Below are 25,304 nucleotides of genomic sequence, written 5' to 3'. Positions count from 1 at the left end.
AGAAATACATATTTACAGTACATTCATTGTAGACAGTAAAGTACAGGACTTAAGTACAAATAGAAAGTTTGTGATTATCCAGTAATTTTCTTTGATATGAACTGGCTCAGTTCAGTGATGGGAGTATGGAGCTATTTTAGTGCCATCAGAAATTGAATTGTATTTGACAGATTGAATTGAATATGAGCACAAATTGAATTGTATTTCACAGATCTGAATTGTATTTGACAGATTGAATTGAATCTGAGCACAAACTGAATTGTATTCGACAGATTTAATTGTATTCAATTCAGTTTTCATTATTTTCATTCAGTTTTCAAATTCAGTTTCTCTAAATAGAATTCGTTTTTTCTCAAAATACAATTCAGTTCTCAAAATACAATTCAGTTTTTTCAGGCACTCATCCGGCACTCATCCATAATATTCAACTGCATAGTGGCTCAATATTTATATCAATATCAGTGGACAATATTTACAGTAAGCGTATCTGAATAAGCATATAATATGTTGTGACCTACAGTAGATGTTTAGAGAGAAATGAGGTGGTGTTGTTATCGTTATTGTGCCTAGAAGATATGGAACACAGTCCCCTCAGTTTGAAAACACCAGGTTTAGAACATTGTAACCATAATCGGTCTTGCATAACAAAGACAGCCTAATAATCAGTTTAAAATGCTTTACTGTCCATTTGCTGAATTAGTTTGGTTAAAAGCATCAATCATGTACATTTCTTATAACATTTATTTAGAGGTTCATGTACATTTATTTAGATATATTCTATTTGTCTCTATTGAACCCATTTGCTTTTGAAGTTATTTCAACATTATGTCGTAAATACTTTCTCAGGTCTTTCTTTACGTTACCACTGTGGTGATAATCTCTATTTACTGACCCTCAGTGTATAGGCCAATTCCTGTTTCGTTAAAGGTAAAAAAAAAAGTGTCAATATCATGCATATTATGATGTCGATATATTAGTGTATTTTGTATGGATGTTTTAAAAAAAACTTTTATTTCATTAAACTGTGTACTAAACACTCATTGTTGGGGTCCTTTCAGGTGAGAACAAAAAGATGTCAGATGCCAAATGAACCGCAATTCTGTTACTGCCGCTCTCATTGTTTCAAATGGAAGCCCCTGCACACAGCGAGCGGGTGGACAGGAGGTGACATGGCTTTGTCATATGAGTTGAGTATGAGAATGTGAGGTCACAGCATGTAGGACAGATAAGACAACAGGGCATGGGCTGGAGATAAGACTTATCCAATGCCATGATGCCAGGCGAGGCACATGAGTTCACACATAGATCATTAGACTGACGTTCCACAGTGGCCACACCTCTCTACTGGGGTACAGAAGTGCAGTTTCCAATGGGGTTTTTCCAATGTGTTTTCCAGTGGGGTACAATCATCATAACTATAATGCAGGTGATTGATGGTGATGACTGCTAACTATTTTGATAATGACACCCATAGGCCATTAAAAAGTTTATTGAAACAACAACAGCGATTGAATCACACAATTGTGTCACAGACAGAACACAATCTTTTTTTGAGGATGGCAATTATTATCAAAGCTTGTTGATTTGTAGGCTGTGTGCTTCAGTGATGTGATGGTCTGAGCAACAAAAATGGAAGTGAGGTTTAAATATGATTGGAAAAAATGTGAATTGACTTTGTTTTTTTAGCTATTATGGTGTAATGCGAATGTGAGACAAGGTGAGACACTACACAACATCCCCACCATGTGAGGTTGTTATATCATCTAGTTCATAAATAGCACTGCATGAATATTGCAACGATGCTCGTCAACGTGTTATTTCTGTGGGTAACATGACAGCACAGCGGGAGGCTAAAGTGAGTTCATGACAGGATCACACAAGCGATGCATAACGAAAATCAAGACGAAAATAGATGCCGTCAAAGATTTATTCACAAAAACAAAAATGTATATACATATACAGATAGCACACAAGACGACACATAACTTTTCGTGACCTCAGAACAGTTTACAGTGCATGAATTGTCATAATACAACAGGTCTCCGTTGGACAAAGGTAACACAAACATAACAGAGACACAGAACATTTCCAGTTGTTGGAGTCACGTGTGTACCATATGATGGTATTTTCCATCAAACCATTGTAAACTCCATCGAGCCACTGGGGTGAATGACCAGACGCCATTCCCGTGCCAGTCTTGGGTCCTTCTCCTCCTCCTCCTTCTGACCCTCAGCAGCACAGGTGGCCTCTGTGATGCTCGCCCCAGACAGGTAAACATGCCACACGTCCTGTAGTCCCGCTCCAGTGGTGCCAGAACCGTTATCCTGGTCCAAGGTGCACCGGACCTGAAAGTAGGGGTGGGACGATTAGAAAATGTCATGTCACGATTATCGTGGGCAAAATAATCGCGATCCACGATATTATCGCGAGAATTTAAAAAATAAGTATTATTATTTTTATTTTTTTAATGCCAATAAAACACACTGTAATCACTTTAACTTAGATTTTGTTGTATTTTTAGGACATTTTAAGTCAGTAATTCAAATTCAGATTCTAGTGGCACATATCTCTGGCCATAATCCGGGTCCTTAAGAAAGAGCAATTCCTTTTCGGCCAATCAGCACCTTTCATTAACGTACCCAAGGAAGTTTAAAGAACGCACTCCCAGTGTTGCCAACTTCCAGAGCCCCTTGGCGACTTAATTAGTCAAAAGCGACCAGCGACAAATCTAACTTCCTATTCTGGTCATTTGGGGAATTACTGTAAAGCATCTAACATATCCCGTATTCCACGGTTCACGTTACAACCGAGCTCAGGAGAGACGAGTAGGGATACAGTCTATGGCGAGCGAGGGTTGCCGTCTCCTCTCTCCCTCAACACTCACTCCCGCGGCCAGTCTGATAGCAGCCGCAGGGAGCGTACCGTTGTTCCCCGGGTCCTCGCAGGGGGTTCGGGCAAAGTTCGGGAAATAACGGACGGTTGTCATGTGTTTATACAGCATGGATGTTACGTGCCTAATGCCTTTGATGCGCACACTTGCTACTTGCCGCTTTAATAATTGTATTTAGCCTATAGCACAAGTCATGCATTGCATGTAACCTCAAGTGCTGAACAGTATTAAGTAAACCACAATATATTTGCTAAAGCTTAGGGGCGACCGTGCCTTTTGCAGCCATAGACTGTCACTGCCTGGTAATAGGCAGGCCATTGACAGTATCCCGTCTAAAGTTTTTCACCAGCCATGGTGAGTAGGCTAGCATACGTTACCTAGTGACTGACTGACAAGGCTGACTTGACAGTAACGTTACCCATGCAGTCTGAACAATAGCGCGAGACAAGTTCTGTGAGGATATTCGCGCGCGGCTCATGTGAGGAATTGCAATTATATTACAGTAACAGTCGCTAACTTGACTGCAAAAGTAATGTAGCCTAGGCTGAAAAATAGCGCCAGACATTTGTTAAACACAGTTTATTCATAACATACGATTATGGCGATTATTCAAATAATTAAAATTCTCCACGATTAAGTTATCGCGGGTGTTTTTATCGCGATTAACGATAAAAACGATAATCGTCCCATCCCTACCTGAAAGTACCGGTCCAGCACTGAGAGGATAGGGTCTGGTGCTGAGGGTTCCCCTCCTGGGAGTCCTTCCCACTCGGACTGAAAGGAGGCAATGACCCGACAGGGGGCCAGGCCTTCTGTGGCCTTCTGCTCCAGACTCTGGGTGAGGAATGCAGCCGTGTCATAGAGCAGGCCAGAGAGAAACGCAGCAGAGAACTGCTCCCACTGCTGGAAGCGACTGGTCAGCCCAGCCCCGCTGCGAAGGTAGCCCTCGAGTCCATCCACTATGAGCAGGGATGGAGGCACAGCGGACACCGCGGAGGACTCCTGCTGACGGGCCACCTCCTGAAGCAACTCCTCCATGGTCCTGGGGTACACAAACTGGATTTTCTGAAAAGAAAACAATAGAAGGTTTAAAACAAGCTGCTTTCAAATATAATTGTAGGGCGGCTGTGGCTCAGGAGGTAGAGCCAGTGTCTAATGATCGCAAGGTCGGCGGTTTGGCAGTTCGATCCACGGCTGGCCACGTGTTGTGAATGACCAGACGCCAGTCTTGGGTATCCTTGAGCAAGACACTGACCCCAAATTGCTGCAGACGTCTTGCATGGCAGCTTGCCGCCATTGGTGTTGGAATGGGTGAATGAAAGGCCATTGTAAAGCGCTTTGGAATAAGGCGCTATATAAGTGCAGTGAGTCCATTTAATATTGACCATAATTCAAAACGCAAAAGGTGAGTCAGAAGTGTCTCAGTGACTGGGTTTACAGTTTCTCAACCATTATGCCCTGACTGTCATAGCGTTTGTTTATTGGATCTGATTGACGACTTTGCTTGAGGATGGGCCGGGTGAACTAGGCTACTAGGGTCTAGGAAGTGTAGCATATTTGACCTTCCATGCTGTTCAGTGCTGTCACCTAGGCTATAGAGTTAATAACTCAACCATTTGCTTTTGAGGCCTGAGAAATAGGCTACTATATATTTTCTCCCTCTGATTTCAGGACAGGAGAGAGTTCAGTTTGGCTGCGGGCCCATCATGTTCTGCTCTGATAAGCAAACCATCTCTGTGACTGAGACAGGGGAGTTCCACCTGGAGACACTGGACAGTGAGAAGAGATAGGCCAAAGTCCCCATCTCATCTCTACTAGGGATGCACCGAACATTCGGCCACCGAATGTATTCGGCCGAATATCGCAAAATAAAGCACATTCGGTATTCGGCCGAATGTGTGAAAACACAGAATGTTTACCACCGAATAGTGGCCGTGTTTTGATGATACTTGCCAGGTCATTCTTAGGGAAGAACTGACGATGAGTGAAGGGAAGTCCAGGGTAGATGTAGACAGAGGGTTGATTGGGAGTGGAGACAGAGGGTTGATTGGGAGTGGAGACAGGTGTGCAGGTTTGGCTGAAGATCTAATTAGCGGGGACAAGCCTCAGCTGCGGCGGAGAGCACGCTGTGCTCGAGCTGTGGGGGCGGGGGAGGGTGTGTGAAGGCCCAGCCATAACACTATGTCATTGAACCATACGGACATCAATACTTAAGCCACAACATACAGAATTATCAAAATCCTGTAGCATCTCTTTAAAGAGAGTTCACCTAATTAGTTAACTTGCAATCTTCCAAAGTATTTTGTAATAATATTATCATGGCACATCATTCTTGTTAACACAAGTCATGAATAAAGCTTCGGCCTACATTGATGAAAGATTTTCTTTCAGCAGCTATTCAGGGAAAACAAAAACATTTAATTTGACTGATTTATTTTATTTATTGTGCTTTGTTGGTATAGACTGATGTCTGCTGGAATGTTCAATAAAAGTTATTTTTTTTTCAATCTCAATTTCTTTCTTTGAGAAGCATGAATAAAAAGCAAAATGTATTTAGTTTATGCAATGATAAAATTAAAAACTGCCGATACACATTCGGTATTCGGCCAAGTGTTTCCTTAAATTCGGCTTCGGCCTCGGCCAAGAAATTTCATTTCGGTGCATCCCTAATCTCTACAGAACAGACCATTTTCACTTGTAGCCTACTGTACATAACAGAAGGAATGTTGAGTCAGTTGCTGTAGTGTAACAGTTGTCATGACACGACCCAATTTAAATTATTCAGGGTAAAGCACACTCATCCTCATCTCCATTAGAAATTACCATCTTGGCATCAATTACTTTGACAGTCTGAGACAAAGAAGTGTTGACAGTTTATCTGGCTGTTGTCAGTCAGTGTTGCTGTTGATAGAATTACCTTTAAATGTTCTGGGCTGAAGTTGTACATGTAGTGGTGAAGAGCGCTTGGAAGGTTTAGAATTGGAGTCTTGGTGAAAAAGAACACTTTGAGGCCCAACTCAGAGGCAGCCGTCACCGCGGCGAGGAGCAGTAGGGAGCGGTTGACGCTTCTGTCCCCGACCACCAACGTACTGCATGAAGATGATGATGGCGACATTTTGAAAGCCTTCAACATCCCCGTCCCCGTCTGTGGAACGAATGTACTAAACACGTTGGTCAAAATATCGGCCATTACTATTTCAATGTAATTTCTCGCGTAGTCCAGTTGAATGGCAGTGCAGGATGCAGGGGCGTGTCCAGGTCACGTGCTACCCCAGGCCACCCCTGAAATCTGATTGGCCACCCCAGGTGCCACCCCCCTGATTGATTGGCACACAGCTGTATATAGTTTGATGTAAAGAACTCTCGCAAAAAACACATACGAAATATTGTTTTAAGTACAATAAAGCTTTATTTATTTTAAGAACGTGTGGTGCCAGGCTGGCTGCAGCTTGCACACGGATTCCGTTTCAAACCATTTTTTCTACCCTTTTTCTAAGAGGCTAAGTTTACGCACTGCCTTAGTTTTATAGTAATAACAATTTAAGATTGAACAGTGTGGACAAGACAAGACAAGCACCGACCACTTTACTGCAGGAAACCTCTCATACTGACCCAGTCCCCTAATGAGTCAAACAAGGCTAGTGCCAGTATCTAGAAGTGGTCTAAGCTCAAGGTTGTTTTAGCTCGTGTCATTTTTGCCATAATAATTGTAACCCTCTGTTTTTGGCGGATAGGAAGAAGACTGGTGAAGAACTCTATGCATAAAACAGAAAAGGGGTAAGCAGTGCCCTTCACCTCCATCCAAGTCTCCACCTGTGCCTCCACACATTGAGGATTTAGTTAGGCCCATTTGGTAGTCTCTCCCCCCCCCCCCCCCCTCTCTGATCATTAATTGTACCTACAGGGAAAAGGGAGAGAGTGTCCCGCCTCCACAGCCTGGTGACCTGGTACCAGGACCACTCCCAGACCTGCCCACATGAGCCTCAGCTCCGTGCACTGGAACCCCAACCAGGGTTCTCCACCTCTGCTATCTGGCAGTGTGATGCTGAGCATTCGTTTGTGCAACATCTGTGCACGCCACCGAGGGGGGCTGGCTGGTGGACCAGCTCCACGCTCTCCACCAGCACCCAGCGCCCCGCTCCCAGTCGTCCCTGCTGGAGTCCCACGACGCCTACGTCTCCCTCAACCCCAACGGGGAGGAACCTCTGGACAACATCCAGGAGGAGACCATGCCCCTGCAGGTCCTCTTCGCCTCGGGGAGTAAATCCTTCTCTGAGTCTCGCTCCGACCTGGGCTCCCTCCAGCAGAGCTCTGGGTCGGGTCGCCTCTCGTCCCAGTCCAGCTTTGAGTACCCCAACCACACCTGGCCCCCCAAGGGCCCCGGGTACACCTACATGGCGGTGGCCGACTCTGGTGTCTCCATGGACTACAGCCCAATGAGCTCCAGTCGGCTGGATGACATGGGGAAGGGGGTTATCTTCACCAACGAGTATAAGAACGAGATGCCCTCCGCACACAAACCACCCCAACCCATACTCGCAGGGCAGCTCATCCACGCTAGGTGAGGACCGAAGGAAAAGCAGCTGAACAGACTATGAACTCAGGCCCGGAGGTCCAATGTATAGTAGCTGGGGGAACAGTGAAAGGACATTGGAAGGCCATTGGGATGTTTGGCCGAAGCTTCTTTTATTTTTTTTAACAGTATTATTTTAATGTAAATATTTTCAATTATTACAATGCTTGTTATGGAGCCAGTGCAAATCACAAAACAATCTGTCTAAAGTTATAGTGTGTGGTTATATGAAACGTGACAATATTAAGCGAACTGTAAAGTGAACTGTACGTAGGGTGCAACAAACACAGTTAGCACAGCAGTTCCTCGAGTCAAGTACCGCTGTAGGCCGACATCTCCCAAGGTGTTGGCGTCCAGCTTGTTGGCGTGGACCTCCAGGCCGAGCTTCTGCAGGGTCTTGGAGAGGTGGTCCGACTCCCCCTCTCTCTGGTCCCCGCCGGCCGTCTGGCCCAGCTCCTCCTGGCTGGCCTTGTACAGGCTGTCCGGGACCAGGAGGGTCACCCAGTAGCCGCTGTTGTCGTGGATGTGGTTGTTGCACAGCTTCAGCTGGGGCTGAGGGAGGACCTTGAGGAAGATTCCTCCCCGGGAGTCTTTGGAGTCCTTAGCGGCCTGCTGGCCGCAGTGGTGGATCTCGTTCCCATGCAATGTCCAATGTATAGTAGCTGGGGGAACAGTGAAAGGACATTGGAAGGCCATTGGGATGGTTGGCCGAAGCTTCTTTTAAAAAAAAAAAATAACAGTATTATTTTAATGTAAATTGTTACACCCTACCCCCTGGTGGTAGGAGGCCGCCGGCATAACATGTGACAGTGAGCGTGCAAATGAAGTAGACCAGTGACAACCAGGCATCCGTTAAACATTAATAATTTATTTTACAACACACGGTACAGAGACGAGACACAACACAGACCCCAACCCCCTGATCTACGCAGCGACCACTAAAGGAAAAGCCCCAGAAAACTAAATCTACCTATAAAAGAAAACAACCCCAGAACTAACCCCCTAGCCTAACCCCCATAGCCGGTGCCGTAGCACCTAACAAAATACAAGGGTTAGTGTCGCCGCACTAGCTGATGTTACTAATACAGTGGGTGATCTACGTGTGGTGTAGGACACAGATGTATACCTGCAGGTATCTAACTAAGTGCCCTACCTCTCGAACTCTGTAACCGGCTAAAAGAAAATGAAAGAGAACAACAAAAAGGTTAACAACAAGGCATCAAACAAAACTATAACCAGCAACATAAATTACATACCAAAAATATTGAGAGCTGCCACCTCTCTTGAAGAACAGAACAAACTAACTTGACGCCTGAATATGACTTATGTAAGCAGCAATCTCCTACTACATCATTTATACAACCTAGCAGAATTCCTTATGATATTATTCCCCCCCCAATTTTTCTGCTACATTTTATTGTTATAATTTGTTCGTGTATATGTATGTATATATGTATGTATGTATGTATGTATATATGAATATATTTAAAAATATATATAATTTCTTATAATTTAGTTTTTATCTATTTCTTTACTTAACATTTTTTTTTGGTAACTTGTTTATATGCGTGTGTGTGACTGGATGGACAGATCTATATGTATATATGTATGCAGACATGTTTAAGAGGGAGGGGTGGGTGGAGGGCAGGGAGAAAAACAGAAAATATTCATGCCTTTTTCAATGTACATGACATCTATACTGGAATAAAAAAATATTATAAAAAAAAATAAAATAACAAACTAACTTATATAGACTAAGGTGTGGTGAACTGATTGGATAATTGATGGATGATCCCAGCTGCCAGGCATCTCACTGATTGCTCCAGCAGGAGGGACACACTGAAACAAAATAATTAAGACAAAACAACAACACACCACAGGTCCAACAGAAAAAGACCCCACCACCCGTAACATAAATATTTTCAATTATTACAATGCTTGTTATGGAGCCAGTGCAAATCACAAAACAATCTGTCTAAAGTTATAGTGTGTGGTTATATGAAACGTGACAATATTAAGCGAACTGTAAAGTGAACTGTACGTAGGGTGCAACAAACACAGTTAGCACAGCAGTTCGAGTCAAGTACCGCTGTAGGCCGACATCTCCCAAGGTGTTGGCGTCCAGCTTGTTGGCGTGGACCTCCAGGCCGAGCTTCTGCAGGGTCTTGGAGAGGTGGTCCGACTCCCCCTCTCTCTGGTCCCCGCCGGCCGTCTGGCCCAGCTCCTCCTGGCTGGCCTTGTACAGGCTGTCCGGGACCAGGAGGGTCACCCCGTAGCCGCTGTTGTCGTGGATGTGGTTGTTGCACAGCTTCAGCTGGGGCTGAGGGAGGACCTTGAGGAAGATTCCTCCCCGGGAGTCTTTGGAGTCCTTAGAGGCCTGCTGGCCGCAGTGGTGGATCTCGTTCCCATGCAGCTCTGCAGTGCTGCCGGGGTGCAGCTCCACCCCTGCTCCCTGAGCGCCAAAGATCTCACAGTTCCTCATGACCAGCGAGGCTCCGGTCAGGAGTCAGGACACACACCCCCGTGCCGTCACACTTCAGGGTGCAGTTCTCCAGGGTGGTCTGTCCTGACTCCACCACCACCACGTCGTTGCAGGTCCCGTGCTGCACCAGCGTCAGGTTCATCAGCGTCACCTCGGACGATTTGGACGCCACGAAGTTGTCCTGGGCCGGGTTGGAGTAGAACACCACCTCGTGCCTCTCTCCTTCTCCCTTGATGATGATGTCATCAGTGAGGGACGCCAGAGCGTCGGCCTGGTACTCTCCTGGGAACACCACCACCGTGTCACCGGAGAAGCAGGAGTCCAGAGCTGCTGACAGGTTGCTGTGCTGCAGGATCAGAGTCAGAGTGTTTGACGAGATCAGAGTGGATCAGAGTGTTTGACGAGAAGTTCTTGATCATGTCTGTTGTCATCATCTGGGCCACGATATGTGTCACACTCTTCCCTGATCCTCTCTGGCCCTTTCTGCGCTTGGATATCTGGCAGTAGAAAGTCCCATGCCATCCCACCCGAAGGCGCAGCTCCTCCCAGATCTTCAGGAGGTTACAGATCATGGACAAGTCGTAGAACTTCTTCCAGCACTCCACAGCCTCCCATGGCAGGGCCTCCCTGTGGATGTTGGTCTGGAACTTGGTCAGCTCCTGGCGCTTCCTGCGGTACTCCTTCAGGGTCTTCCTGTAGCGCTCGCTGAGCGGACCAGGGATGGTTCCATCCTGGATGTCGTAGTAGAGCTGAAGGCGTTTCTCAATGAGCCCAGCGTACTCCTCACACTCCTCATCGTCCCAGTCTCTCCACAGGAAATCGTAGAAAAACCTGCAGCAGAGAGATTCATACAGGCTGTACTCTAACCTGCAAGAATTCTGTGCACAAGATCTCAGGTGTCAAAAGCTGACCTACACTGCATTTTTTATTTTATTTTCTGGCCGAAGCTTCTACATTGACTTTCCTTTCTTGTGCCAGTGGATTGTATTTGCTATACAATCCACTGGCACGTGGATGTACTCTCGTAATCATGATATAGGCCTAGTAAAAGACAAACCAACATCATCAGTAACTGTCAAGTTATGTGATGGTTTTCTGTGCTTCCCCTAACTTGAAAGGGCTTTGACCGTTTGACCAGAGTTTCACTGGGACTCCACTCTTTCTGCATCCAATGACCAGACAGTAATTATCTTTCTCCTTTTATTTTGGACTTAATTTTGTCTCTTTTTCATCAGATTTATAACTAGTAGCAGTAGGTGGAAAAACCTTTGAAAAGGTATAAACACAAAATAAGCATCTAAGAAACAATATGAAGGAATTTACAATGCAATAAAACATTTAAGTAATGAAATAGTTTTCCCAAAATTATGTACCGCCCCTTTAACTTTACCATGAACTGAACTTGATATCAAACACCCAACAGCAACCAATTGGCTATCAAACAAATCCAAGATATCAAACAAACAACAACACACATCCAAGTCATCTCACCGTCAGCCACTCTGGTCTCTGCAAACAGTTGGTTTGAGCACAGCACTGCAATAGGCAAATGTTCCTACCACAGTGTGTTTGTTGAACTGAATCCTCAACTGTGGGACTGCAGACTAAAGGGAGTGGTGATTGTTCAGGTGAGCTGCTGGGTGATTTGTGAATTGATTTCAGCTGTGCAGGCCATGACTGTCATCTCATGTTTCTCCTCTGGGGGAATGGGAGCCAAACCCATGTTGGGATGGCTGAGTTTCTCTAGGGAGGGGAAATTGGGCTATTTTTCCTTGTTTGTGAAGGAATGGCACTGTATTTGGTTTCTTGTTGAGTTTGCCAAGACAGTAACTCCTTCTCCCCTGTGTAGTACGAAACCCGTTGATACAAATGGCAGCTGTTATTACACTCCAAAGCTGTTATTACAAAACAAATGTTTATATTTTAAGATCCATTGTATCCAGGTAAAATCATAAGGGTTATTTTTGCATCTTTTCACTAAAGTATAAAGTTTCATTTGACACGTATTTGTAAATAGAATTGCATCTGTTGTATATTGTACAGTATAATAATCATTTCACAAAGATGTAGCTGTGCCTTAATCACACAACACCTGAACTGTGGACAAAAAGGTGATTAGGTAATATGTTGCATCACACACACACACGCACGCACACACACACACACACACACACACACACACACACACACACACTCACACACACACACACACACACACACACACACACACACACACACACACACTCACACACACACACACACACACACACACACACACACACACACACACACACACACTAGAGGACAAGATGTTGTAAACAATTGACATAACTTAAGTTTGTTTCCATCTGTCTTTAGTTTCCACCTTGTTGAATGTAAAAGTATTTTGTTACATTTGAGAGACCATAGTTGTTTGTGAAAACTAACTGTAAACAATGTGAATAGTGTCGCTAGTATCTCTTCTTAGAAATATGGTTCATCTCTTATTTGCCTTCATCTGTGATGATTCAAATTGGGTCCATAATATTCAACTGCATAGTGGCTCAATATTTATATCAATATCAGTGGACAATATTTACAGTAAGCGTATCTGAATAAGCATATAATGTGCTGTGGCCTACTGTAGATGTTTAGAGAGAAATGAGGTGGTGTTGTTATCGTTATTGTGCCTATAGAAGATATGGAACACAGTCCCCTCAGTTTGAAAACACCAGGTTTAGAACATTGTAACCATAATCGGTCTTGCATAACAAAGACAGCCTAATAATCAGTTTAAAATGCTTTACTGTGCATTTGCTGAATTAGTTTGGTTAAAAGCATCAATCATGTACATTTCTTATAACATTTATTTAGAGGTTCATGTACATTTATTTAGATATATTCTATTTGTCTCTATTGAACCCATTTGCTTTTGAAGTTATTTCAACATTATGTCGTAAATACTTTCTCAGGTCTTTCTTTACGTTACCACTGTGGTGATAATCTCTATTTACTGACCCTCAGTGTATAGGCCAATTCCTGTTTCGTTAAAGGTAAAAAAAAAAGTGTCAATATCATGCATATTATGATGTCGATATATTAGTGTATTTTGTATGGATGTTTTAAAAAAAACTTTTATTTCATTAAACTGTGTACTAAACACTCATTGTTGGGGTCCTTTCAGGTGAGAACAAAAAGATGTCAGATGCCAAATGAACCGCAATTCTGTTACTGCCGCTCTCATTGTTTCAAATGGAAGCCCCTGCACACAGCGAGCGGGTGGACAGGAGGTGACATGGCTTTGTCATATGAGTTGAGTATGAGAATGTGAGGTCACAGCATGTAGGACAGATAAGACAACAGGGCATGGGCTGGAGATAAGACTTATCCAATGCCATGATGCCAGGCGAGGCACATGAGTTCACACATAGATCATTAGACTGACGTTCCACAGTGGCCACACCTCTCTACTGGGGTACAGAAGTGCAGTTTCCAATGGGGTTTTTCCAATGTGTTTTCCAGTGGGGTACAATCATCATAACTATAATGCAGGTGATTGATGGTGATGACTGCTAACTATTTTGATAATGACACCCATAGGCCATTAAAAAGTTTATTGAAACAACAACAGCGATTGAATCACACAATTGTGTCACAGACAGAACACAATCTTTTTTTGAGGATGGCAATTATTATCAAAGCTTGTTGATTTGTAGGCTGTGTGCTTCAGTGATGTGATGGTCTGAGCAACAAAAATGGAAGTGAGGTTTAAATATGATTGGAAAAAATGTGAATTGACTTTGTTTTTTTAGCTATTATGGTGTAATGCGAATGTGAGACAAGGTGAGACACTACACAACATCACCACCATGTGAGGTTGTTATATCATCTAGTTCATAAATAGCACTGCATGAATATTGCAACGATGCTCGTCAACGTGTTATTTCTGTGGGTAACATGACAGCACAGCGGGAGGCTAAAGTGAGTTCATGACAGGATCACACAAGCGATGCATAACTAAAATCAAGACGAAAATAGATGCCGTCAAAGATTTATTCACAAAAAAAAAATGTATATACATATACAGATAGCACACAAGACGACACATAACTTTTCGTGACCTCAGAACAGTTTACAGTGCATGAATTGTCATAATACAACAGGTCTCCGTTGGACAAAGGTAACACAAACATAACAGAGACACAGAACATTTCCAGTTGTTGAAGGAGTCACGTGTGTACCATATGATGGTATTTTCCATCAAACCATTGTAAACTCCATCGAGCCACTGGGGTGAATGACCAGACGCCATTCCCGTGCCAGTCTTGGGTCCTTCTCCTCCTCCTCCTTCTGACCCTCAGCAGCACAGGTGGCCTCTGTGATGCTCGCCCCAGACAGGTAAACATGCCACACGTCCTGTAGTCCCGCTCCAGTGGTGCCAGAACCGTTATCCTGGTCCAAGGTGCACCGGACCTGAAAGTAGGGGTGGGACGATTAGAAAATGTCATGTCACGATTATCGTGGGCAAAATAATCGCGATCCACGATATTATCGCGAGAATTAAAAAAATAAGTATTATTATTTTTATTTTTTTAATGCCAATAAAACACACTGTAATCACTTTAACTTAGATGTTGTTGTATTTTTAGGACATTTTAAGTCAGTAATTCAAATTCAGATTCTAGTGGCACATATCTCTGGCCATAATCCGGGTCCTTAAGAAAGAGCAATTCCTTTTCGGCCAATCAGCACCTTTCATTAACGTACCCAAGGAAGTTTAAAGAACGCACTCCCAGTGTTGCCAACTTCCAGAGCCCCTTGGCGACTTAATTAGTCAAAAGCGACCAGCGACAAATCTAACTTCCTATTCTGGTCATTTGGGGAATTACTGTAAAGCATCTAACATATCCCGTATTCCACGGTTCACGTTACAACCGAGCTCAGGAGAGACGAGTAGGGATACAGTCTATGGCGAGCGAGGGTTGCCGTCTCCTCTCTCCCTCAACACTCACTCCCGCGGCCAGTCTGATAGCAGCCGCAGGGAGCGTACCGTTGTTCCCCGGGTCCTCGCAGGGGGTTCGGGCAAAGTTCGGGAAATAACGGACGGTTGTCATGTGTTTATACAGCATGGATGTTACGTGCCTAATGCCTTTGATGCGCACACTTGCTACTTGCCGCTTTAATAATTGTATTTAGCCTATAGCACAAGTCATGCATTGCATGTAACCTCAAGTGCTGAACAGTATTAAGTAAACCACAATATATTTGCTAAAGCTTAGGGGCGACCGTGCCTTTTGCAGCCATAGACTGTCACTGCCTGGTAATAGGCAGGCCAATGACAGTATCCCGTCTAAAGTTTTTCACCAGCCATGGTGAGTAGGCTAGCATACGTTACCTAGTGACTGACTGACAAGGCTGACTTGACAGTAACGTTACCCATGCAGTCTGAACAATAGCGCGAGACAAGTTCTGTGAGGATATTCGCGCGCGGCTCATGTGAGGAATTGCAATTATATTACAGTAACAGTCGCTAACTTGACTGCAAAAGTAATGTAGCCTAGGCTGAAAAATAGCGCCAGACATTTGTTAAACACAGTTTATTCATAACATACGATTATGGCGATTATTCAAATAATTAAAATTCTCCACGATTAAGTTATCGCGGGTGTTTTTATCGCGATTAACGATAAAAACGATAATCGTCCCATCCCTACCTGAAAGTACCGGTCCAGCACTGAGAGGATAGGGTCTGGTGCTGAGGGTTCCCCTCCTGGGAGTCCTTCCCACTCGGACTGAAAGGAGGCGATGACCCGACAGGGGGCCAGGCCTTCTGTGGCCTTCTGCTCCAGACTCTGGGTGAGGAATGCAGCCGTGTCATAGAGCAGGCCAGAGAGAAACGCAGCAGAGAACTGCTCCCACTGCTGGAAGCGACTGGTCAGCCCAGCCCCGCTGCGAAGGTAGCCCTCGAGTCCATCCACTATGAGCAGGGATGGAGGCACAGCGGACACCGCGGAGGACTCCTGCTGACGGGCCACCTCCTGAAGCAACTCCTCCATGGTCCTGGGGTACACAAACTGGATTTTCTGAAAAGAAAACAATAGAAGGTTTAAAACAAGCTGCTTTCAAATATAATTGTAGGGCGGCTGTGGCTCAGGAGGTAGAGCCAGTGTCTAATGATCGCAAGGTCGGCGGTTTGGCAGTTCGATCCACGGCTGGCCACGTGTTGTGAATGACCAGACGCCAGTCTTGGATATCCTTGAGCAAGACACTGACCCCAAATTGCTGCAGACGTCTTGCATGGCAGCTTGCCGCCATTGGTGTTGGAATGGGTGAATGAAAGGCCATTGTAAAGCGCTTTGGAATAAGGCGCTATATAAGTGCAGTGAGTCCATTTAATATTTACCATAATTCAAAACGCAAAAGGTGAGTCAGAAGTGTCTCAGTGACTGGGTTTACAGTTTCTCAACCATTATGCCCTGACTGTCACAGCGTTTGTTTATTGGATCTGATTGACGACTTTGCTTGAGGATGGGCCGGGTGAACTAGGCTACTAGGGTCTAGGAAGTGTAGCATATTTGACCTTCCATGCTGTTCAGTGCTGTCACCTAGGCTATAGAGTTAATAACTCAACCATTTGCTTTTGAGGCCTGAGAAATAGGCTACTATATATTTTCTCCCTCTGATTTCAGGACAGGAGAGAGTTCAGTTTGGCTGCGGGCCCATCATGTTCTGCTCTGATAAGCAAACCATCTCTGTGACTGAGACAGGGGAGTTCCACCTGGAGACACTGGACAGTGAGAAGAGATAGGCCAAAGTCCCCATCTCATCTCTACTAGGGATGCACCGAACATTCGGCCACCGAATGTATTCGGCCGAATATCGCAAAATAAAGCACATTCGGTATTCGGCCGAATGTGTGAAAACACCGAATGTTTACCACCGAATAGTGGCCGTGTTTTGATGATACTTGCCAGGTCATTCTTAGGGAAGAACTGACGATGAGTGAAGGGAAGTCCAGGGTAGATGTAGACAGAGGGTTGATTGGGAGTGGAGACAGAGCGTTGATTGGGAGTGGAGACAGAGGGTTGATTGGGAGTGGAGACAGAGGGTTGATTGGGAGTGGAGACAGGTGTGCAGGTTTGGCTGAAGATCTAATTAGCGGGGACAAGCCTCAGCTGCGGCGGAGAGCACGCTGTGCTCGAGCTGTGGGGGCGGGGGAGGGTGTGTGAAGGCCCAGCCATAACACTATGTTAGGCCTAGTCAATAGGCGGCCCGCGGGCCACATCCGGCCCACGGAGGATTTTTTTCTGGCCCTTTGATTCATATTGATATTATTAGAACATTACACAGCAAGCATATGGCTCCTAGTAAATATATTTTTCTGTCCATTCCCGATTGAACGCCGTTTTTGGGCAAGAATTGGCTCTGTCAATGTCCTCCAGTAAGAGGCTTTATTAATAAATAAAAAAGATTCCCTATGCTACGTGCCTTGCGCGCATGGATACGTTTGTGCGCTCCACAAACAAAACTACTTTTCCTCAGTCAAGCGTTCAACCGCAGCTGAGCGGCATTTAGTGAACTAGCTAGAAGACAGACCTCATATTATTTGAAAATGTCGCTGTCTACTCTGAAAAAGAGGAAGATTGACAACGAAAATCGCCAGTTCCGTAAGGAATGGACAGAGAAATATCTATTTACTGAGATTACTACAAACGATACTAGAAAACAAATATGCTTGCTGTGTAACGAGTCAATCGCTGTCTCAAAGGAGTACAATTTGAGAAGACACTTCAACACTAAACACTCGAACTTCAACACAAATTACCCAGAAGGATCAGATGCACGCAGACAAAAGGTGCAGAGCCTAACCGCGAACTATGAGCAGAGACGAGATATTTTGGCCCGGTCCTGTTCCGAGCAAGAGAGGACGACAACAGCCTCCCTCCGCGTAACATGGATTCTAGCCAAAAAGAAAAAGCCGTTCACTGATGCAGAAACTGTCAAAGAATGCATGCTAGCTGTTCTAGACGACGTGGTGACGGATGAAAAGGTTAAGAATAGTGTCATTACTTCTATTCGGAAAATCCCAATGTCAGACACAACTACAATTAGAAGAGTGGAGGCACTCGCAACGGATGTTTTCGAAACGCTTTTGGACAAGCTAAAAAAGGCAGAGGTAATGTCGCTAGCTGTTGATGAGTCTACCGATGGCAGTGATGTAGCAGAGCTATGTCTCTATCAGGGTTTCCGTTAGAAAAATTTGCCGTCGGACATCGTGTCCGGGAAGAATTCGATTTACCGGACAAACGTGATATATTCCGGTCATCATATTAAAATATAATTAAAAGTTTTTTTTTCAAAATCATATATTTTTTTTCTCCAAATCTAATATAGCTGTTTGTCGCGGTGATTACTGTTGTGTAGCGGCCTATATATGCCATTTAATGTCTATTTCTCATCCGATACGATTAGATGCGAGCTATATAATATATAATAATATAACATGATTTGACGCATGCGCGCTATGCCATGCGTCAAATCCAGCGCTGAACGGGTCCAGCGCTGAACGGGCGCCTCACTGGGAACTGAACAGACAGCATCGATCAATGAACGGACTCCACATTACGTTAACTGAAGTTTGTTAAATTGTTTGGGATTAATGTGAGTTTTCTATTTTCTCTTTACAGTTTTACCCTTTTTTTTTTTTTTAAATCAATAAAACAACGTCATTTCTATAAGTCTCGCTGGTTGGGAAGGCATTTCGTTTAGCTCGGGAGTATGACAATGGGAAGAACATAACTGTTTATTGAGAAACAATTGATAGGCAGTCTGGGATACGTATATAAAGAAATACCACAATGTCTAGATGTATAACATTTTATTGAACAGTAACAGTGCAAGCATGTAGGCTACGGGGAACAGGGATTTTGGTCAGTAGGTCCTTTGTACAGAGGGCGTTTCTCTCCGACAACGCGTTCCCAGGTACCATGGAAGTCATAGGTAGTCCAGCACACTGACAGAGAGACAGACAGACAGACAGACAGACAGACAGACAGACAGACAGTCAGCTTACTTCTACCCTTTTGAGTGGAATTACTCCTTTAATTAGCTGTTAGCCATCTCAAAGCCCCCTGAGCTGCTCGTCAACACTGAGAATAGACCACATTATAGAAACCAAAACACCGTTTTTTAAATCCACAGGGAATAACCGAGAGTGTAAGGAAAGGCACACCCAGCGCTGTCAGTGGTGGGGAGACTTGAAGTGGCTTTGCTTGATTTCCATCACAGATTCAAGGATTGAAACACTGATGAAAATAGGGAGTAATAGTGATGGGATTATTTTAGATTATTTTAGATTAGATTAGATTAGATTAGGTGAGATTCAACTTTATTGTCATTGCAGAGTACAAGTACCAGACAACAAAATGCAGTTTAGCATCTAACCAGAAGTGCAAATAGTGATATAAAAACAAACACTTAACTTTCGGGGAAACTGCTAAAATAAAATAAATTAAATAAATTAAAAAAGAAAGCGACTATTAGCACCGCCGAATGACAACAAACGTATGAGTAATGAGTAAAACAATGTCACTTTTATAGTATGTTGTTTAACTTGCCGTTCGGTCGCCATGGCTCTGGTGTGTGTAGCAGCTTCAGCTAGCTGGCTGGAAACTTCTAGGGGTGCGTTCGTAAACACGCTCTGAGAGCGCCGGAGCGCACGCTGGCTTCGATGTCACAGAGCGACCGAGTCGTTCGATTGGACGAGAGGCGTTCCGCGAGTGCTGATCGGATTTCCAGAGCGTGTTTACGAACGCACCCAGCCAGCTTTAGCGAATTGTATTCAAAGGGAATTATTTTCACCGGACAATATGTCCGACGACTTTTCAATTTGTCGGACTTCACCAAATTTTACCGGACAAAGACCGGTAATTGCCGGTTAACGGAAACCCAGGTCTCTATGTGAGATTCTTTGATGGTGAGTGCTTTCGTGAGGATTTGCTGGGTTTAATTCCACTGGAGGGACAAACAACAGGTCAGATCATTTTTGAGAAGATCGTTTCCTTTTTCAACGAGAATGGACTAGATTTGCAACGAGTCAACATGCTAGCCACAGATGGAGCCCCTTCCATGACTGGGCGCGTGCAGGGACTCTCCGCTCGTCTTGCTGCCCTCGCGCCACAGATGAAACCACTGCACTGCCTGATACACCAGGCCGTTCTCTGCGCCAAGCTAAGTGGTGAGTTAAAAGGCACCATGGACAATATAATGTCGATGATCAATTTCATCAGAGCCACCTCGAGTCTACAGCACCGTTTGTTTCGCAAACTTTTGTCAGATATGTCAGCCGAGCACAGTGATTTACTTGTACATAATGACATTAGATGGCTAAGTAAGGGTAACGCACTAAAGAGAGTTTGTGAACTCAGGCACGAGATCATTGCCTTTCTCCGGGGCTGTCACCACAAGAAGGCTGCCCCTTTTCTAGCCCAAATGCAAGACGATGAGTTCATGGCAGATGTCTGCTTTTTAAGTGACATTTTCCAGCACTTGAACGGACTGAACCTGCAGTTGCAAGGGAGGGACAAAACCGTGTGTGATCTAGTGGACAGACTGAATGGGTTTAAAAGGAAGCTAGAGTTATTCTGCATTGATCTAACCCCCACGAAAATGCTGCACTTCCCAACACTACGCGCTCTGATCAACTCGTCATCAGCACAGATTAGTCCTGCGATGACAGCATTTATCGATAAACTGATTGATAACTTTGCTGCGCGGTTTGATAACTTTAATATTCCCGCAGAGGTGATGAGATTTACTAAAGACCCCTTTTCTGTTGATGCTGGGGGAGAGTTTGCAGCTGAAGCCAAACAGGTGCTTCCGTCACTGGACGAAGGCTCCCTGCAGTTAGAACTAATAGACATCCAAGCATCGTCTGATTTGAAGCATGATTTGAGATCATTGGCATGTGAGCAGTTTTGGGTTAAACTTAACCAGGTACAGTTCCCAAACACCAGAAGGTTGGCCTTTTTTCTACTTACTATGTTTGGTACAACGTATACTTGCGAGTCAAGCTTCTCGCATATGAACGCAATAAAAACCAACACACGTGCCTCCCTCACAAGTGTGCACCTCCACCAGTGTCTGCGTATTGCCCTCACTCCATATGAGCCTAACTTTGCAGTGCTTGCCAAGTCAAAGAAATGCCATTTCAGTCACTGATTAGAGCACTGGTTGATGATTTTTCTTCCTTTTGAGGGTTTGTTAAAGCAGACGTGAAATGCACTGATGATAGTAGGCTAGAGTAGAGCACCGATATCCAAGTGGGCCTAATGTAGGCTAATCTGTTTTTTTGTTTTTTTTTAAAGGGAGACATTTTATAAAAGTAAAAAATTACTGGCACAACTTACTGATAATGCCATGACATGAGCACTTGATGTTTTTGTCTTTTATTTTGATTCGTTTTTTTTATGTTTTGAATTGAGTTGTAGCAGATGTCAAATGCACTGATTAGTAGAGGATAGATTAGTAACAGGAAAAAAGTAATCTGGTTTGTTTTGTTTTATTGAGAATGAAGACTGTGTAGCCTACTTCTGAGTGATATACAGTAGTATGAATAAACACTTTTGATGCACAGTATTCAGGGTATTGTTGTTTTTAATTTTCACATGTAGGCTAAGCGTTACAAAACGACACTTAATTAAAGTTTGGCCCCCATACACATAACATTTGAATAAGTTGGCCCTCATACAAAAGTAATTGACTAGCCCTGCACTATGTCATTGAACCATACGGACATCAATACTTAAGCCACAACATACAGAATTATCAAAATCCTGTAGCATCTCTTTAAAGAGAGTTCACCTAATTAGTTAACTTGCAATCTTCCAAAGTATTTTGTAATAATATTATCATGGCACATCATTCTTGTTAACACAAGTCATGAATAAAGCTTCGGCCTACATTGATGAAAGATTTTCTTTCAGCAGCTATTCAGGGAAAACAAAAACATTTAATTTGACTGATTTATTTTATTTATTGTGCTTTGTTGGTATAGACTGATGTCTGCTGGAATGTTCAATAAAAGTTATTTTTTTTCAATCTCAATTTCTTTCTTTGAGAAGCATGAATAAAAAGCAAAATGTATTTAGTTTATGCAATGATAAAATTAAAAACTGCCGATACACATTCGGTATTCGGCCAAGTGTTTCCTTAAATTCGGCTTCGGCCTCGGCCAAGAAATTTCATTTCGGTGCATCCCTAATCTCTACAGAACAGACCATTTTCACTTGTAGCCTACTGTACATAACAGAAGGAATGTTGAGTCAGTTGCTGTAGTGTAACAGTTGTCATGACACGACCCAATTTAAATTATTCAGGGTAAAGCACACTCATCCTCATCTCCATTAGAAATTACCATCTTGGCATCAATTACTTTGACAGTCTGAGACAAAGAAGTGTTGACAGTTTATCTGGCTGTTGTCAGTCAGTGTTGCTGTTGATAGAATTACCTTTAAATGTTCTGGGCTGAAGTTATACATGTAGTGGTGAAGAGAGCCTGGAAGGCTTAGAATTGGAGTCTTGGTGAAAAAGAACACTTTGAGGCCCAACTCAGAGGCAGCCGTCACCGCGGCGAGGAGCAGTAGGGAGCGGTTGACGCTTCTCTCCCCGACCACCAACGTACTGCATGAAGATGATGATGGCGACATTTTGAAAGCCTTCAACATCCCCGTCCCCGTCTGTGGAACGAATGTACTAAACACGTTGGTCAAAATATCGGCCATTACTATTTCAATGTAATTTCTCGCGTAGTCCAGTTGAATGGCAGTGCAGGATGCAGGGGCGTGTCCAGGTCACGTGCTACCCCAGGCCACCCCTGAAATCTGATTGGCCACCCCAGGTGCCACCCCCCTGATTGATTGGCACACAGCTGTATATAGTTTGATGTAAAGAACTCTCGCAAAAAACACATACGAAATATTGTTTTAAGTACAATAAAGCTTTATTTATTTTAAGAACGTGTGGTGCCAGGCTGGCTGCAGCTTGCACACGGATTCCGTTTCAAACCATTTTTTCTACCCTTTTTCTAAGAGGCTAAGTTTACGCACTGCCTTAGTTTTATAGTAATAACAATTTAAGATTGAACAGTGTGGACAAGACAAGACAAGCACCGACCACTTTACTGCAGGAAACCTCTCCTACTGACCCAGTCCCCTAATGAGTCAAACTAGGCTAGTGCCAGTATCTAGAAGTGGTCTAAGCTCAAGGTTGTTTTAGCTCGTGTCATTTTTGCCATAATAATTGTAACCCTCTGTTTTTGGCGGATAGGAAGAAGACTAGTGAAGAACTATGCATAAAACAGAAAAGGGGTAAGCAGTGCCCTTCACCTCCATCCAAGTCTCCACCTGTGCCTCCACACATTGAGGATTTAGTTAGGCCCATTTGGTAGTTCCCCCCCCCCCCCCCCCTCTCTGATCATTAATTGTACCTAAAGGGAGAGAGTGTCCCGCCTCCACAGCCTGGTGACCTGGTACCAGGACCACTCCCAGACCTGCCCACATGAGCCTCAGCTCCGTGCACTGGAACCCCAACCAGGGTTCTCCACCTCTGCTATCTGGCAGTGTGATGCTGAGCATTCGTTTGTGCAACATCTGTGCACGCCACCGAGGGGGGCTGGCTGGTGGACCAGCTCCACGCTCTCCACCAGCACCCAGCGCCCCGCTCCCAGTCGTCCCTGCTGGAGTCCCACGACGCCTACGTCTCCCTCAACCCCAACGGGGAGGAACCTCTGGACAACATCCAGGAGGAGACCATGCCCCTGCAGGTCCTCTTCGCCTCGGGGAGTAAATCCTTCTCTGAGTCTCGCTCCGACCTGGGCTCCCTCCAGCAGAGCTCTGGGTCGGGTCGCCTCTCGTCCCAGTCCAGCTTTGAGTACCCCAACCACACCTGGCCCCCCAAGGGCCCCGGGTACACCTACATGGCGGTGGCCGACTCTGGCGTCTCCATGGACTACAGCCCAATGAGCTCCAGTCGGCTGGATGACATGGGGAAGGGGGTTATCTTCACCAACGAATATAAGAACGAGATGCCCTCCGCACACAAACCACCCCAACCCATACTCGCAGGGCAGCTCATCCACGCTAGGTGAGGACCGAAGGAAAAGCAGCTGAACAGACTATGAACTCAGGCCCGGAGGTCCAATGTATAGTAGCTGGGGGAACAGTGAAAGGACATTGGAAGGCCATTGGGATGTTTGGCCGAAGCTTCTTTTATTTTTTTTAACAGTATTATTTTAATGTAAATATTTTCAATTATTACAATGCTTGTTATGGAGCCAGTGCAAATCACAAAACAATCTGTCTAAAGTTATAGTGTGTGGTTATATGAAACGTGACAATATTAAGCGAACTGTAAAGTGAACTGTACGTAGGGTGCAACAAACACAGTTAGCACAGCAGTTCTCGAGTCAAGTACCGCTGTAGGCCGACATCTCCCAAGGTGTTGGCGTCCAGCTTGTTGGCGTGGACCTCCAGGCCGAGCTTCTGCAGGGTCTTGGAGAGGTGGTCCGACTCCCCCTCTCTCTGGTCCCCACCGGCCGTCTGGCCCAGCTCCTCCTGGCTGGCCTTGTACAGGCTGTCCGGGACCAGGAGGGTCACCCAGTAGCCGCTGTTGTCGTGGATGTGGTTGTTGCACAGCTTCAGCTGGGGCTGAGGGAGGACCTTGAGGAAGATTCCTCCCCGGGAGTCTTTGGAGTCGCCGCAGTGGTGGATCTCGTTCCCATGCAATGTCCAATGTATAGTAGCTGGGGGAACAGTGAAAGGACATTGGAAGGCCATTGGGATGGTTGGCCGAAGCTTCTTTTTAAAAAAAAAAATAACAGTATTATTTTAATGTAAATTGTTACACCCTACCCCCTGGTGGTAGGAGGTCGCCGGCATAACATGTGACAGTGAGCGTGCAAATGAAGTAGACCAGTGACAACCAGGCATCCATTAAACAATAATAATTTATTTTACAACACACGGTACAGAGACGACACAACACAGACCCCAACCCCCTGATCTATGCAGCGACCACTAAAGGAAAAGCCCCAGAAAACTAAATCTACCTATAAAAGAAAACAACCCCAGAACTAACCCCCTAGCCTAACCCCCATAGCCGGTGCCGTAGCGCCTAACAAAATACAAGGGTTAGTGTCGCCGCACTAGCTGATGTTACTAATACAGTGGGTGATCTACGTGTGGTGTAGGACACAGATGTATACCTGCAGGTATCTAACTAAGTGCCCTACCTCTCGAACTCTGTAACCGGCTAAAAGAAAATGAAAGAGAACAAAAAGGTTAACAACAAGGCATCAAACAAAACTATAACCAGCAACATAA

General features: G+C 44.6%; 2 protein-coding genes and 1 pseudogene across 3 annotated transcripts; all 3 read right to left on the bottom strand.

Annotated features, from left to right (window-relative positions):
• Nucleotides 1-3,670: 3,670 nt before the first annotated feature.
• On the bottom strand, nt 3,671-6,005 carry LOC308150630 (ATPase SWSAP1-like; the record flags this gene model as incomplete). The annotated part of the gene is made up of 2 exons (XM_080523440.1): nt 3,671-3,955; nt 5,808-6,005. Coding segments are annotated over 2 exons (483 nt in total), but the record flags the coding sequence as incomplete, so codon positions are not given.
• A 1,701-nt stretch (nt 6,006-7,706) lies between these two features.
• LOC308150629 (testicular spindle-associated protein SHCBP1L-like) lies at nt 7,707-14,185 on the bottom strand (annotated as a pseudogene). The gene is made up of 4 exons: nt 14,166-14,185; nt 9,551-10,812; nt 8,617-8,636; nt 7,707-8,125 (listed from the first exon to the last, which is right to left on the bottom strand). The product of its transcript is annotated as a testicular spindle-associated protein SHCBP1L-like (transcript).
• LOC308151360 (ATPase SWSAP1-like) lies at nt 14,051-15,997 on the bottom strand. The gene is made up of 2 exons (XM_080524220.1): nt 15,639-15,997; nt 14,051-14,397 (listed from the first exon to the last, which is right to left on the bottom strand). Exons 1-2 carry the CDS (start codon nt 15,978-15,980, stop codon nt 14,185-14,187), a joined length of 555 nt encoding a protein of 184 aa, XP_080380346.1. The 5' UTR covers nt 15,981-15,997; the 3' UTR covers nt 14,051-14,184.
• Nucleotides 15,998-25,304: the final 9,307 nt, after the last annotated feature.

This window comes from Nansenia antarctica, assembly GCF_963989245.1.
Source record: "Nansenia antarctica genome assembly, chromosome: 2".
Classification (NCBI taxonomy): Eukaryota; Metazoa; Chordata; class Actinopteri; order Argentiniformes; family Microstomatidae; genus Nansenia; species Nansenia antarctica.
Note: the sequence above shows the minus strand (reverse complement) of the source record. Positions and strands in the feature narration are given on the sequence as shown.